Below are 14,326 nucleotides of genomic sequence, written 5' to 3' on the forward strand. Positions count from 1 at the left end.
CATTTAAACAAATTACAAATTCCCTTATTTTGTTTTTTAACACAGTATACAGTAATGATATAAAGGACACACTGTAGTGTTTTTCATATCTATCAAGATAACATTTCCTTTTAATCTATGCAGCATTTTGTTAATAATTTTCCCTTTAAGACCATATGGCCTCAGTGCAAATCTTGGCATTTTTTCATTATATATCAAATTTGCAGGGCATTTATCAATACAACCCATTAAAATACAACCATCATTACAACCCATAAATACAACCCCACAACTCTGGTATATTCTGCACAATATTCTGTTGGAGTGGACATGAAACATTTCCACAATATTCCCTGTGGCTGTTGACCTCAAGACTGTTTTTCAAGGAGACGGTCCAGGATTTGCTCACACATATACAGGCACCGAGGGACATGGAAGAACCCTGAGAGAGAACAGAAAAGAGGAGAAAAAAGGGGAAAAAATACTTTGTTAGAATAATTACAATGCAATTAATACAAAGGTTAAACGTTTTGAAACTTGTAGTTGGACTACAAGGTTAAAACTAGAAAGTACATTTCCTGGAGAAAATGTGAGGTGGGCTATCTGCTGCAGTTGTATGTAACAGCTACTGCTAGAACTACTACGGACCAGGCAATCTCCATGCACCCACCGGCGAAGACCGTGCGTCTCTAGCCCACTCAGGGGTTGAATTGTGGGGTCCGTGGCGTGGACAGTGGCGTGGTGGCGAGACTCCACCCAATCAGGTCAGAGCTGGTCAGGGCACAGTGTACCCCTCTCCGGGCCACCTACCTGACTCCACCGGTGAAGACTATGTGTCTCTAACCCACTCAGGGGCTGAGTTGTGGAGCCTGTGGCGTGGTGGTTAGGCTCCGCCCCCTTGGGTCACAGCCAGTCGGGGACAGTGTACCCCTCTCCGGGCCACCTACCTGACTCCACCGGTGAAGACCGTGTGTCTCTAACCAACTCAGGGGCTGAGTTGTGGGGTCCGTGGCGTGGACAGTGGCGTGGTGGCGAGACTCCACCCAATCAGGTCAGAGCTGGTCAGGGACAGTGTACCCCTCTCCGGGCCACCTACCTGACTCCACCGGTGAAGACTATGTGTCTCTAACCCACTCAGGGGCTGAGTTGTGGAGCCTGTGGCGTGGTGGTTAGGCTCCGCCCCCTTGGGTCACAGCCAGTCGGGGACAGTGTACCCCTCTCCGGGCCACCTACCTGACTCCACCGGTGAAGACCGTGTGTCTCTAACCAACTCAGGGGCTGAGTTGTGGGGTCCGTGGCGTGGACAGTGGCGTGGTGGCGAGACTCCACCCAATCAGGTCAGAGCTGGTCAGGGACAGTGTACCCCTCTCCGGGCCACCTACCTGACTCCACCGGTGAAGACCATGTTTCTCTAACCCACTCAGGGGCTGAGTTGTGGGGCCTGTGGCGTGGTGGTTAGGCTCCGCCCCCTTGGGTCACAGCCAGTCGGGGACAGTGTACCCCTCTCCAGGCCACCTACCTGACTCCACCGGTGAAGACCGTGTGTCTCTAACCAACTCAGGGGCTGAGTTGTGGGGCCCGTGGCGTGGATAGTGGCGTGCTGGTTAGGCTCCGCCCCCTTGGGTCACAGCTAGTCGGGGACAGTACAGTGACCTCCAGGCAATTTCCATGCATCCACCATTGAAGACTGTGTGTCTCTACCCACTCAGGGTCTGAAAAGTGGGTTCTGTGGCGTGAATAGTGATGTGGTGGCGAGGCTCGGCCCCTTTTGGTCATAGCCAGTCAGGGACGGTGTACTCCTCGCCGGGCTGCCCACCGGCCCCCACCAGTGAAGATCATGTGTCTCTATTCCACTCTGGCTGAGTTCTGTGCTACCACATTAGTTATAATAGGGTGCCTGTACCTTTAAGAGAGGCTGCACATGCACACAAATTCAAAAAAAGCAACAGCTGCCACCACTCTAATCCCAACTGACACTCTGGTCCTAGACATGGTCTGCTTCAGACAGCTCTATCGCGAAAACTATACATGTTACAGCTTATATATTGACAACATAGGAATCCTGAGAACTTGCAGAACATTTCTATGTATAATATGTCCGTATAGCTTAAACACTGTAGGCATGGCGACAAGTTAGAAAAAGGGTAAAAATGCAAAATTAGCAGCTCAAAAGTTAGTGCGGCACCATACGTTTTAATGGGGAGCGCAGTTGCCGAACAAATCGTCATACCAAGAAAACTATAAGTCACACAGCTTAGATACTTACATTGTGCGAATCGGCACAGTTGTGTGAATGTTTTGATGTATAATATGTGTGTGAGCTTTCAAAACTGTAGGAGTGCCAGCAGTTTACAAAATGTGTGAATATTTTCAAAGCAACAGCTGCCACCACTCTAAAAACATAATGATACTGAACATTCCACCAGCAGTTTCAATGGCACAAAATTACTATTAAAAGTTAAATTACTTAAAAACTATAAAAAATATCAAAAATCTGAATACATCCGGGAAACAGCTAAAGATGATGAACATTTTCTTTTCTTTTCAGTTTCTAGCACCAAATATGAAGAAGTAGTTAAGGGCCAAAAAACGGAGGAGAATAATAAGAAAGAAAGAAAGAAAGAAAGAAAGAAAGAAAGAAAGAAAGAAAGAAAGAAAGAAAGAAAGAAAGAAAGAAAGAAAGAAAGAAAGAAATAGTGGGAATATCACTAATAACATTTTACTCACCTTTGAAAGGGCCTCCTTTAAAATCTAGACAGACTTTTCCTTCTTGTGTCAAATAACCAAACCATTCTCCATTCTCAGCATCAGAAAACTGCATTGTCAGACAAAAGCATACAGTATTACATTGACTACATACATCAATATGAACTCAAACTGAAAAAGTCCTTGGAGAAATATACATTCATAAACATATTAATTGATAGCCTGTACTACTCCACTGCTTAGATGGCACTGCAGCTGACTCACATGGCTGAAGGTGTAGTCGTACACCTGAGAAAATCGCTCCAGCAGGGCTGGGTCCTTGGTTTGGCTGTAGGCCATCAAGTATGCAATTAGAGCCTCACAGTGAGGCCACCATAGCTTCATATTCCACTCCAACTGACCAGTGACAACAGAGAAGGACATATTTGAAGGTACTTAAACATATTTGAAAGTACATCAAATATACTATTTGACGTTAATCTGCTCCAGTATAGTATATCCAGTATACCTGTGTTGGAGAATAACCGTCCACATCCAGGAAGTAAAAGAGTCCCCCATGCACCTTATCCCAACCGGACAGATAAGGCACCTCCATGAATTTGTCCACAGCTGTCCGCTGTAGCTCCTGGTCCCTGTGCTGCACTCCATACTGAAGCAGGAACCAGCCTGCTTCCAGGGCATGGCCTACTCCAGCAATGTTTCAGGGGAACAAAAGAGAGAGGAAGCTTCCAAATAGAGGTCATGCAATAGATTCTCGTTGTTTGTGAGGGTTTTTTTTATGTCGGGCTAAACAGAAATACAGATATATTTATTTATTGATGTATCACCTGGGTTCTGCAGTCGTCCCTGGCATCCAGGCAGTTCCTCTCCTTCGATAGAGACACTTTCCAAAATGGCGGAGCCATTTCTCTGTAGAGACAGTGAGAAACATATTTTCGAAGTTTAGAATCGCACAATTTCTACATTTTATTTGACTCATCATTACCAGTAACAATAACCGCTACCAATGACCATATGCTACTAAAAGAACGTACTCACTAAGTATTATAGACAAATCTATTCCATTACCTGAACATGCTGTAGTATCTGCTTCACACACCAATCGCCGATCTCCCTGTACTTCTCAGCCACCTCCTGGCCCCGCCCCTCTGTGAGCTGCTGCACCAGACACAGTAGCATCATAGGAACGGCCATGCTGTTAACGGGGGCATCTCCGGGTAGCTGAGGCCTGCCCAGGCCTGATGGGTCCACCCTTACCCAGTGAATCAGCTGCCCCATCATTTGCTCAGCCTCTCCCTGGCAACAAGGAAGAAGATGTCCAATCAGGGGGAAAAAGCAATGCTAATGCTCTGATCTAAATTGGCAAATCAAATTATTCTAAATTTGTTTAATTGATCCCCCAATAATAATAATAATAATATATATTTTAATTTCTAATGTACAGTCAAGCTTGATTCGTGTACATATATCCACTGGTAAAATGTACACAAAGACAAAAGACAGAAATGTGAAATACATCAGCTGCAGCTACCTGCATGTCTTTGTCTTCTGTGACCCTGCTGAGTTCATCCAAGGCCATTACGTAGAAACACTCACTGAAGATGGTCCGCTGAACTTTCACAGGCTTGCCATCCCTGGTCAGACAGAAAGCACACTTCCAGGGGCTGGCACTGCTGGGAATGCGAGCAAAGCGTCGCAGAAATGCTCCTCCTATAAGAGGCAAACATCAGCATGAAGTTGATGTAGGAGTCATTCATGTTTACATAGTGTCTTATAGTGCTATCCATCAACTGTATTTACTTTCGCTCCTCACACACCATGTGGTGGGCGATTTAGGAGAAAATATCGAGATGGTTTACACACTGTTTGAACAGTGCACTCCTTTCCATCTTCCCTACACCTCTCACAGCGAACCTCATATTAGTTCAATGAGCCTTGATGTTTCTGTAAGCAGCTGAAGCAGGGCGGGTTTAGTCATTTTTAGGCCCAAGGCAAACACAGACATGGGGCCCTAAACATCCCTCGTTCTCCACCCTCTTCCATCCTTATCTATGAACGTCTCTACTGGTGTTTTTACTGGTTGGATCAGGGGTCTGCAGCCTGCGGCTCTTCAGCCCCTCTCTACTGAGTCCTTGGCTTTGACAAAAATTATATGGAAATTAATAACTAAATGAATCCATTACTATTAAATACATGTATTTATTACTAAAATAAATGGCCATGTTGAGATTCAAGTTAGCTAATTAGCTAGATAGCAGCAGACAAATTAATCCAGAACAGATTGCTGTATAAAAATTCACCAGAATTAAGGAAATTAAGTGTTTGCTCAAAATTTCCTGGGGGACGACTCCCAGACCCCCCACTATGCCTTCAATGACCCCCTTCCTCCTGGGGTCCTCCATCGCTGGGGTCACATTAGCTTATTTGCTTCAGTTTTGAAATAGTGCTCCGAGAGTGTCTGAATCATTTCCACAGATGCTTAGTAATGGAACAGTCCAATGTAGTGACTTGGGGGGGGGGGGGGGCAACTGAGACACTCATGAATTAGGCATTCTGGCACCATTAAGGATATGGATTTTTTTTTTTAGAAAGGAATAATCATTAGCAAAAAGTTTATAAAAATAAAAATAAACTATACGTGTATGAGGTGTTTATGGGGCCCTTTGTAGATTGGGGGACCAAGGCAATTGCCTACCTTTGCCTAAGGGGTAAGTCCTCCCTTGAGCTGAAGTGTATGTGTCATAGCTAAATCAGTAAAATAGGCTACCCCTGCAGCATTGCCCTTTGTTTCTTGAGCATACTCAAGATAGGGACTTTAACCGGAATTTGGATTGCTGAAATAACTGAAATTCCCCCCAAATCACACACACACACACACACACCCAATGTACACGAATACAGGTTCTTAACATACACACAACAAAACTGTTTTACATCCACCCCAGACACAAACAATAACTGGTTTACAACCCTCTCTCTCACACACACACACAAACACACACACACACACACACACACACACACACACACACACACACACACACACACACACACACACCAGATTTGGCAGCTTCAAGGATCTCATTCTTGCGAAAACGTTCCATGGTCCGGTACAGACGGCAATACATCCACACCTGTAAAGGTGCATCAGCAAATAAATGCACTTGCATTAAGGTCTTTTAACAATTATTTTACGAATCAATAGCACTTTGATGTGGGATAACTTGCCTGTCTCCCCTGCAACCAAACATATTTCAGCTCATCATAGATCTCTCCTTCTTTCCCTAGACATGTGAAAAATCCACTGGAAAAAAAGAATAAAAGGATAATGTTTTGGCCAGTGCCAGCTTTATCAAGGATTCAAATACTGTCACTGGCAACCTGTTAAAAATAGATTGGTCTGGATCTCCTTAGAACTTAAAGACATTGATATCTCACCCATACTGTGTGTCATGAGAATATTTCAGCCAGAAGTCCACAACTCTGTCAAGCTCAGTGCGCATCCGCTCCCGATACTGCTCCAGTTTAGCGGACATCGCTCCTTCCGTGAAAAAAGCAACGTATATCCAGTTTAAAGCACAAATATCTAGCACATTGAACACTAGTGGTAGGCTACTTTATCAATCTGTGTAGTTTGATATCTGGTCGGGAAAGAGCACAGTCGAAAAGAATGATCATGCATGTAAATGCGCTTACCTGAGTATTTATTTTACAATGCAGCGAAACGTCACGTAATAGGGCAGACCCGAGACCTTCTTTCATACAGGATATAAGATGACAGCCTTATCAACTTCCCAGACTTGGCTCAATCTACTCTGTTTTTGAGCGAACCGATGTTTTCAAGGCTCTTCATCATATGACAGTTACCGCGTCGGAAATGGGAGGTCATGTGCTAGTCATGTGAGTGAGAGCTGCTTCCCTGAGACGATTACAAAATAAAAGACCTCACAGGGACGGGGAAGTGGAATACCATTCTAGCCTCGATTTTAGCCATCGCAATCATGCTCATGATCCAATAGGCCTATTATTGGTCTTTCTTTAATACACTATATGGACAAAAGTATTGGGACAGCTACACATCACACCTACAGCTTTTATTACATCCTATTCTAAATTCATAGGCATTAATATGGAGTTGGTCCCCCCTTTCCAGCTATAACAGCTTCCACTCTTCTGGGAAGGCTTTCTACAAGATTTGTTAGGGAAGTCTGTGGGAATTTTTGCCCATTCATCCAGGAGAGCATTTGTGAGGTCAGACACTGATGTTGGATGAGAGAGCCTAGATCGCAATCTCCGTTCTAGTTCATCCCAAAGGTGTGCAGACCAGTCAAGTTCTTCCACACCAACCTCACCCAACCTTGCCTTTATGGACTTTGCTTTGTGCATTGGGGCACAGTCATGCTGGAACAGAAAAGGGCCTTCGCCAAACTGTTCCCACAAAGTTGGAAGCATAGAATTGTCCAGAATGTCTTGGTAAGCTGAAGCACTAACATTTCCCTTCACTGGAACTAAAGAGTCTAGGCCAACCCCAGAAAAACAACCCCAGACCATAATCCCTCCTCTACCAAACTTTATAGTTGGCTTTACACCACTCCATCCAACGCTTGGCATTGAGCTTGGTGATGTAAGGCCCTTGTGGAACCTCTCCTTCACGGTCCTGATGCTCAGCCATCTTCTGTCTCCGGCGAGATGGTGCGATCAGGTGTTATCTGTCCCGTTTGTCTAGCCTCCTGTGTTTTTTATGTTTCTTTGTCCTTGATTTTGTGTTTTTGTGCTTTTTGCCATTGTTTTTATTTATTACTGTTCTGTGAAGCACTTTGTGACCCCTGTCTGTGAAAGGCACTACTGTAAAATATATAAATATATAAATAAAATTTACTTAGGCTACTTACTTACTTACTTACTTACAGTCAGGATATTCTCAATGACCCCATCTCCGCAGGCCCCTCAGAAAGTAGAGGTGTTGTTGTGCTTTCTTTAGGATGGCCTCTGTGTTGTGTGTCCAGGTCAGGTCATCAGAGATCTGCATCCCTGGGAATTTGAAGTGGCTCACGCTCTCCACTTCCTCCCCGTTGATGATGATGGGGCGGCTGGTGACTTTTCCTCCTCTCCAGAAGTTCACAATCATCTCCTTTGTCTTGCTAGTGTTCAGTCAGGTTGTTGTCTAGACACCATGTTACTAGATCTGACACCTGGAGGAAGGCCGATTCAGATGAGTCATTGGGGGAGATCAGGTCTATCACAGTAGTGTCGTCCGCAGACTTGATGATTTGATTGTTGCTGTGCTTGGCTGAGCAGTCATGGGTGTATAGTGAGAACAGCCGGGGGCTCAAGCAGCAGCCTTGCGGGACACCCATGTTGATGTTCAGTGTGGTAACGTGTTGCTGCCTATTCTCACCACCTGTGGTCTGTCCGTAAGGAAGTCCAGGGTCCAGTTGCATATTGTATTCTCACGTGGATAAGATTTAGCCTACATTATGTTTCAATAAACTATGGGATCAACTTCAAATTTTAAGTTGAGCAATTGAAAATGGGCTGTTAGCAAGTACTGTAGGCCTAAACAGTTTTAGATTCACTTGCAAGACAACGCCTACTATAAAAGTGATGATCGCTGCATTGTGAAATTATTTTCAAGGTTTATAGATACCAAAAGACAGTTCTAATTGTATACTATACGATACGTGAAGTAACACACATTTTTATTTGACCAAAACAGGGATAAACCATGAAATAACTTGCAGCACTTGTCCAACCCCAATACTGACAATGGCATATATGATGTCAACAGCAAAACAGTTGTCTCTATTTTTGGTAAAATACACTGAGAGTCATACTGTACTGTATACACCATCTCAACCAAAATATTCTGTTTTATCAAACATATTGAACATTGTCCATACAAGGCAATATTTAAATACTGACCAGCGGATACAGGTTGCTTGAATCTCATATGACATATGAGATTCAAATTTGTGGGAAATTTCCCATTTATTCAAACATGGCAACCGTTGATCCAGACACCTCTGAAAGATCTATTCAACACAGACCTATACAATACTTATCTTACATTTACATAGTTTGTTCCAGTTTGATGTCCATTTGTAAATGATTGCTCATGTTTTGAAAATGGTCCATGGATGTCCAAGAATTCTTCAGAAATTCAAACCTAGTCAGTTCTATGTCATTCTGTACAATACACAGCTTTTGACTTGCACACAATAACTGTAAATGCTGCATTTAGGTATTGAGCAGTATGTACAAGCAAGGAAGCTATTTTGTAGATGTTGGTACTGAAGAGGGCCCGTGCTTTATCTGGTCCTTTCATGTACTGTAACGAAGAGTCATTCAGTCTGTTCCAAGTCCTCTGTAGCTTGAGAGCTTGTGGCCTTGTGGAACGCTGTGTGGATCTTCCTCAGGTTCTGACGGACCCGCACAAACTCCATGAGCTGGGTCTCCTCACGGACCCGCACCTCCTCCTGCTTCTCTATCTGGTGAGGTAAGGAGAAGGAAGTCGGCGTTACAGCGTCACACCCTCTGCTCTTTTTTTTTTTGTGTCTTCCTGTTGCGTGTCTCGTACCTCCAGGTGTTTTTGCTGGCGTCTGAGGAGCACCTCTTCCAGGGGTGTCCTGGTCTGCTCCCCCTCCTCCTTCTGGCTCTGCTCCTTCTTCCTCCTCTCCAGAACCTGATGTAACTCAGGCTTACTGCTCAGCCCCAGGCCCCTAGGCTCGGAGGAGCACAGGCAGACAGCTGGGGTTAGATATGACAACATCCTGCACTGCACGCATGGCTCTCGCTCTTCTCAGACGACACCGAGCCAGTTTACAAATCAAACACAAACTGCTCATTCCGGTTGCCATGTAATTGCGTGGGACTACGCTGTTAGTGCTATGTGTATCAAGCAATACTGTACCATTGAGAAAACATGCTCCCTTTGCCCTCCCTTCCGCAATGTTGGACATAGAATTGTTTTTCACATGGTTTTAGTCAACAACAAACTCACTTGAATTACAATAATTGAAATTACAGAATTATATCACTGATAAAGGGCAACTAAATGAAAATGCTACACCTTAAACCTTTTATAAACTGAAAAGTTTGAATGTAGCTCAATAAATTGAAATGCGCCAAAACATGTGCAGTACCAATCAGTCATACAGTGATTGATTCGAGCTCCAGAGGGTTATCAGGAGATGGCATCGGTGTGTTAGGCCAATCATTGTTAGTGTAAATATCACTTTACTCTGGTCCACGCTCCCAGTGGCCTAGAAAGAAACAGAGCGCTACGGAGGAGAGAGAGGGTGTACGATTGCAGTCCGGATGAGAGCACATGCGAGAGAAAGAGAGAGACCCTCATCCATTTTTGATGAAGCAAGCACAGGAGAAGGGAGACTCAGGTGAAAGGTACTGTGGCTGTGCTTTCCAGTGATGGCCAAATACTACCATCGGCCTCGTATGGTATCTCCAGACCCCCACACCCTATAGAATTATCGGTTCAGTTGTATGCATTCCTTTCCTTACATATATGTAGTTTGCTAGACACTTATATTGAAACAATGGTACACAAAAAAATTGGGCTGCAATGAATTCAGTTGCCTTGAACTTTGTCATGTGTGAAGCAGTTCCTCTCCCTTCAGCAGGATTCTCGGTTCATGTCTGTGGTGCTTACTTCCTGTGGGCCAGCAGCAGCTCCTTATGGAGGTCCTGGTGGGTACTGGAGCTCTTGACGAGATTTGTCTGGCCCTCTGCGGAGCCGCTAGGCTTGAACTCACTTTTGACACCATTATCTAAGAAACACATAGTCATGCACTGTCAACAACAGCCATGCATTTGCTGGTGACCATGGAGTTGGTGATGATTTTATGATGCGATAAAAGCACATGAATGTAGATAAGACCCGCGGCTGAATAACAAGAAGACCGATACGTTGTATAGTTCAATAAACAACCCTCAGCAATTTTACCGCATATCCATGATATGAGTCTAATTGCCTCAGAGCTGGTGAACTGACCTCGGTTATGGTAGTGGCTGTGGGAATGTGCGTTGTTGAGCGTCCGGCTTCTGAGGCCAAGGTTGGGGGTTCCTGGGGGTGGCAGGGGGTATGTGGGGGCGTTGCGCCTATTGCTAGATGACGGGCTGCTGTTGGACATGGCGGCCGCGGGGCTATGGTCGGTGCCTCTGGCGAAGTGGGCGGAGCTGCAGCCGGTTGCGGCGGTCGCCGCTCTCAGGGCACACACGGGAACGATGGAGGACAGTACCTGAGATTTGGCCCTCAGCCACAGCTCCTGCTGCATGCTGGGAACCTGTGTGGGGGGCCAATTGGAGGGGAGGGGGGCGATGACAGGTGGGTGCAGAGAGGAGCGACAGATTGAAATGAAAGAGGGGAGGTGGAAATGGATAAGGAGATAGGGTATCCCTAAAGTGGGGATCTATAATTAATGAATCTGGTGGGTATGTGCTACACATTCAAATGGATGGGTAGGAAGAGGCAAAACAGCGGCATGACAGAGATTCAATGACATGAAAACAGACATCAGTGAAACGGAAAGGGAAAGAGAGAGATGAGGGGGATAGAGTAGAAGGGAGATAGAAAGAGTAGATAGAAAGAGTAGATAGAAAGAGTAGACAGACAGACAGACAGACAGACAGACAGACAGATAGATAGATAGATAGATAGAGTATACCTAAGATAGAAATCAAGAAGGCACAGGGCAGTTCAAAACAATGGTTGGAAAATGAAAATACATAGAGTTGTAGAAATGAACAACGATGGCAAGATAGTGACCCCCACATCAGTATTCTCAATTCAAATGAGAAAGGACTATTGCTATTAATTACTCACAGCTCACACACCCACGCATGTACGCACGCACGCACACACTAATCAATTTTGCCACCATTGATTAAATCGAGAGTACATGCTGCTGCAGCCAAGTCATACACTTTTAGTGACATTATTATGGAAAAAATTGTAGGCTGATGTGACTAAATTATATTTTACTGCCTCTTTGAGCATAACTGTATTCCCTATTAGATTCAAGATTCTTTTGTTGCAGGAACAGTAATGTACGGTGTAGTCACAGTGAAATGTTTCCATTATTTGCTGCCTCTCCCCTTGTAGTTACATCTTTCAAATACATCTTCAACATCAACTGTAATTCTAACATTTGCTTCAGTGAGGTCATTTGAGATAGCACAACAAACAACAACCAGATCTATGTCATCATACTGTACGTTCTTTGAGATCATACTGTACGTTCTTTGGGATGGTAGTTACAACAAGGATGATGATTCCCACCTACCTGTACTGAGCCACTCCTTCATGAATAAGCACTGGTCTTGGAGCGGTACACATCCCCTGCGGTTGAAAGACACTAATGAGGGAGCTACTGTAGGCTGGCTGTCATCTGAGAGCAGTGAACGTGCCACTCATTTACTGACCTATCCGAAATCGCACATCCTGAAGCCGCCACATGGGTGCGCCATTTCACAAACAGGACTGTGAGGATATTAACCGTTTGATCAATTTTACGAGTTGTTTTAAAGGGTCATTGTATAAATCTAATGGGAAATTAAGAAACTATTGTCCGTTCAAACTCACATGAGGTGGCCAATAACTGGCACATAAGGTAGGCTATCCCTTTACACAAGGAAATATAGGAAAATAAAACACTAAATACCACATTTCAAATAAAATGTTTATTTATTGCCACAAGAATAATCATACATTTTAGTAAGAAAATCTAAAATAAAAGGTGTATTATAGAGTAGCCACGTGTTCTATCATCATTAGCCTACAAGAAGACAATACGATAACACATTGTAAAACAGACGTTGACGATGCCTGCGAGTAAAGATCATAAGAGTACATAAGGGAGGGAAAAAAAATAACCTTTAAAAATGAACCAGTCTAAAACATACACACACAAACATGGTGGAAAACTGCGCCTCTTCAGGCTACGAAAAGTTGTGTCCTCTTAACCTTTAACAGTGATACGTTCTCAAACTAAGACTGGGTCCACATAAGAGGGACGGGACAAATCCCAGTTGCAACATAAACCCTGGCTGAATGTAGATTTAAAGCATCACCTTGGTAATTAAGTAATACTACCTAACACAGATAATGATGTCCGTAAGGGTTGCATAATGTCAACTGCGTCTGTGATGTGTTAAACATTGTAAAAAATTTAACTAAAATCATCAGAGCTATGGAATATTCTAGCATTAATTTATTGAACCCTGAGCATGATTGTATAATCACACTACTCTAAATCAGTATGCCAAGTTCACTGAATGTTATCCTCACAAGATCTACTGTATGCCACTGTTGACGAATGAGTAGAATGGGACATAAGAACAGCAAAAACATTTGGCACGAATTCCCCCTTAAGAATGATGAAGAAATGGACAGGAAAGGAAGTGAAAGGGAGGAATGAGAGAAAGAAGCACACTCTCTACACTGAGTATGCACACAACCTCACTCTCTAAACTGAGTATGCATACAACCTCACTCTCTAGAGTATGCACACAACCTCACTCTCTACACTGAGTATGCATACAACCTCACTCTCTACACTGAGTATGCATACCTCACTCTCTACACCGAGTATGCACACAACCTCACTCTCTACACCGAGTATGCACACAACCTCACTCTCTACACCGAGTATGCCCACAACCTCACTCTCTACAGAGTATGCACACAACCTCACCCTCTACACCGAATATGCACACAACCTCACTCTACACTGAGTATGCACACAACCTCACTTTCTACACCGCGTATGCACACAACCTCACTCTCTACACAAGTATGACTTCACTCTCTTCACAGAGTATGCACACAACCTCCAAAGAGGTGTGGTGGAGTGACATTGAGAATGTATATGGAATCATATCATTATTCTAATTTTAACCTGACACACAGAATGGAAAAAAATGCATGTAAAAGGACTTACAACAGAACAAAATGGTTTTGACTCTGACTCTCAGAGGACATTTTGACACAGAATTTCTGTTCACAAACTAGTCTCCATTTCACATAAGGAAAGCAATTTATTCATTTTTTAATCACACAAATAATACGAATGGCTAATCACCTATCACCAGGAAGTTGACTAACCAATGTGAGTGCATTTCTCACCCACCAGGAGACCAGCTTGTGGACAACACCCATACTTATGCAGAGCATTTCACAGAACCCCTCACCATACAAAACTAAAAGCATTTTTAAATTCTATTCTCATGAAAAAATATTATATTCTTTATACACAACCTGTCAGTTGCACTGTGCAGAGACGTGCTGCCGCGTCATCTCGTTGATATCACTCTAAACGCAATGTTGGAAGCTCGCAAACTCTGATACTCTAATCTAAAGTTTACAAAAACACAACTTTCCCTCATTTAATGTGTAAAACTCATTTGCTCTCTGAATTTTATTTCAGTTAAAATGCATTCTATTTCTAGGAGGGCTAAGAGTAATGATATTGAAATCATTGCCTATTTAACTTTCTGCCCCTTTAAATAATTTTAAGTCAGTTGGTTTTGATTTAGTTACTTCTGCATTTGATTTAGTTACTTCTGCATTAAACAATGTTAAACTGAAGCATGCCAAAGATCTCCAGATAAAATCCCTCCTCCAAAC

The 14,326-nt window shown here is 43.6% G+C and overlaps 2 protein-coding genes across 2 annotated transcripts; both read right to left on the bottom strand.

Moving 5' to 3' along the window:
* Nucleotides 1-70: 70 nt before the first annotated feature.
* Nucleotides 71-6,505, bottom strand: renbp (renin binding protein). The gene is made up of 11 exons (XM_084435793.1): nucleotides 6,382-6,505; nucleotides 6,124-6,226; nucleotides 5,914-5,989; nucleotides 5,744-5,819; nucleotides 4,217-4,395; nucleotides 3,754-3,981; nucleotides 3,513-3,594; nucleotides 3,194-3,369; nucleotides 2,950-3,081; nucleotides 2,707-2,794; nucleotides 71-421 (listed from the first exon to the last, which is right to left on the bottom strand). Exons 2-11 carry the CDS (start codon nucleotides 6,219-6,221, stop codon nucleotides 348-350), a joined length of 1,209 nt encoding a protein of 402 aa, XP_084291919.1. The 5' UTR covers nucleotides 6,222-6,226; nucleotides 6,382-6,505; the 3' UTR covers nucleotides 71-347.
* Nucleotides 6,506-9,026: 2,521 nt separating this feature from the next.
* Nucleotides 9,027-10,976, bottom strand: LOC311329992 (uncharacterized protein; the record flags this gene model as incomplete). Its single annotated transcript, XM_084461942.1, has 4 exons — nucleotides 9,027-9,173; nucleotides 9,263-9,404; nucleotides 10,352-10,469; nucleotides 10,694-10,976. The coding sequence occupies 4 exons, from the start codon at nucleotides 10,974-10,976 to the stop codon at nucleotides 9,027-9,029; spliced, it is 690 nt and encodes a 229-aa protein (XP_084318068.1).
* Between the last annotated feature and the right edge of the window lie 3,350 nt (nucleotides 10,977-14,326).

The sequence above is a fragment of the Borostomias antarcticus genome, assembly GCF_949987555.1.
Source record: "Borostomias antarcticus genome assembly, chromosome: 3".
Lineage (NCBI taxonomy): Eukaryota > Metazoa > Chordata > Actinopteri > Stomiiformes > Stomiidae > Borostomias > Borostomias antarcticus.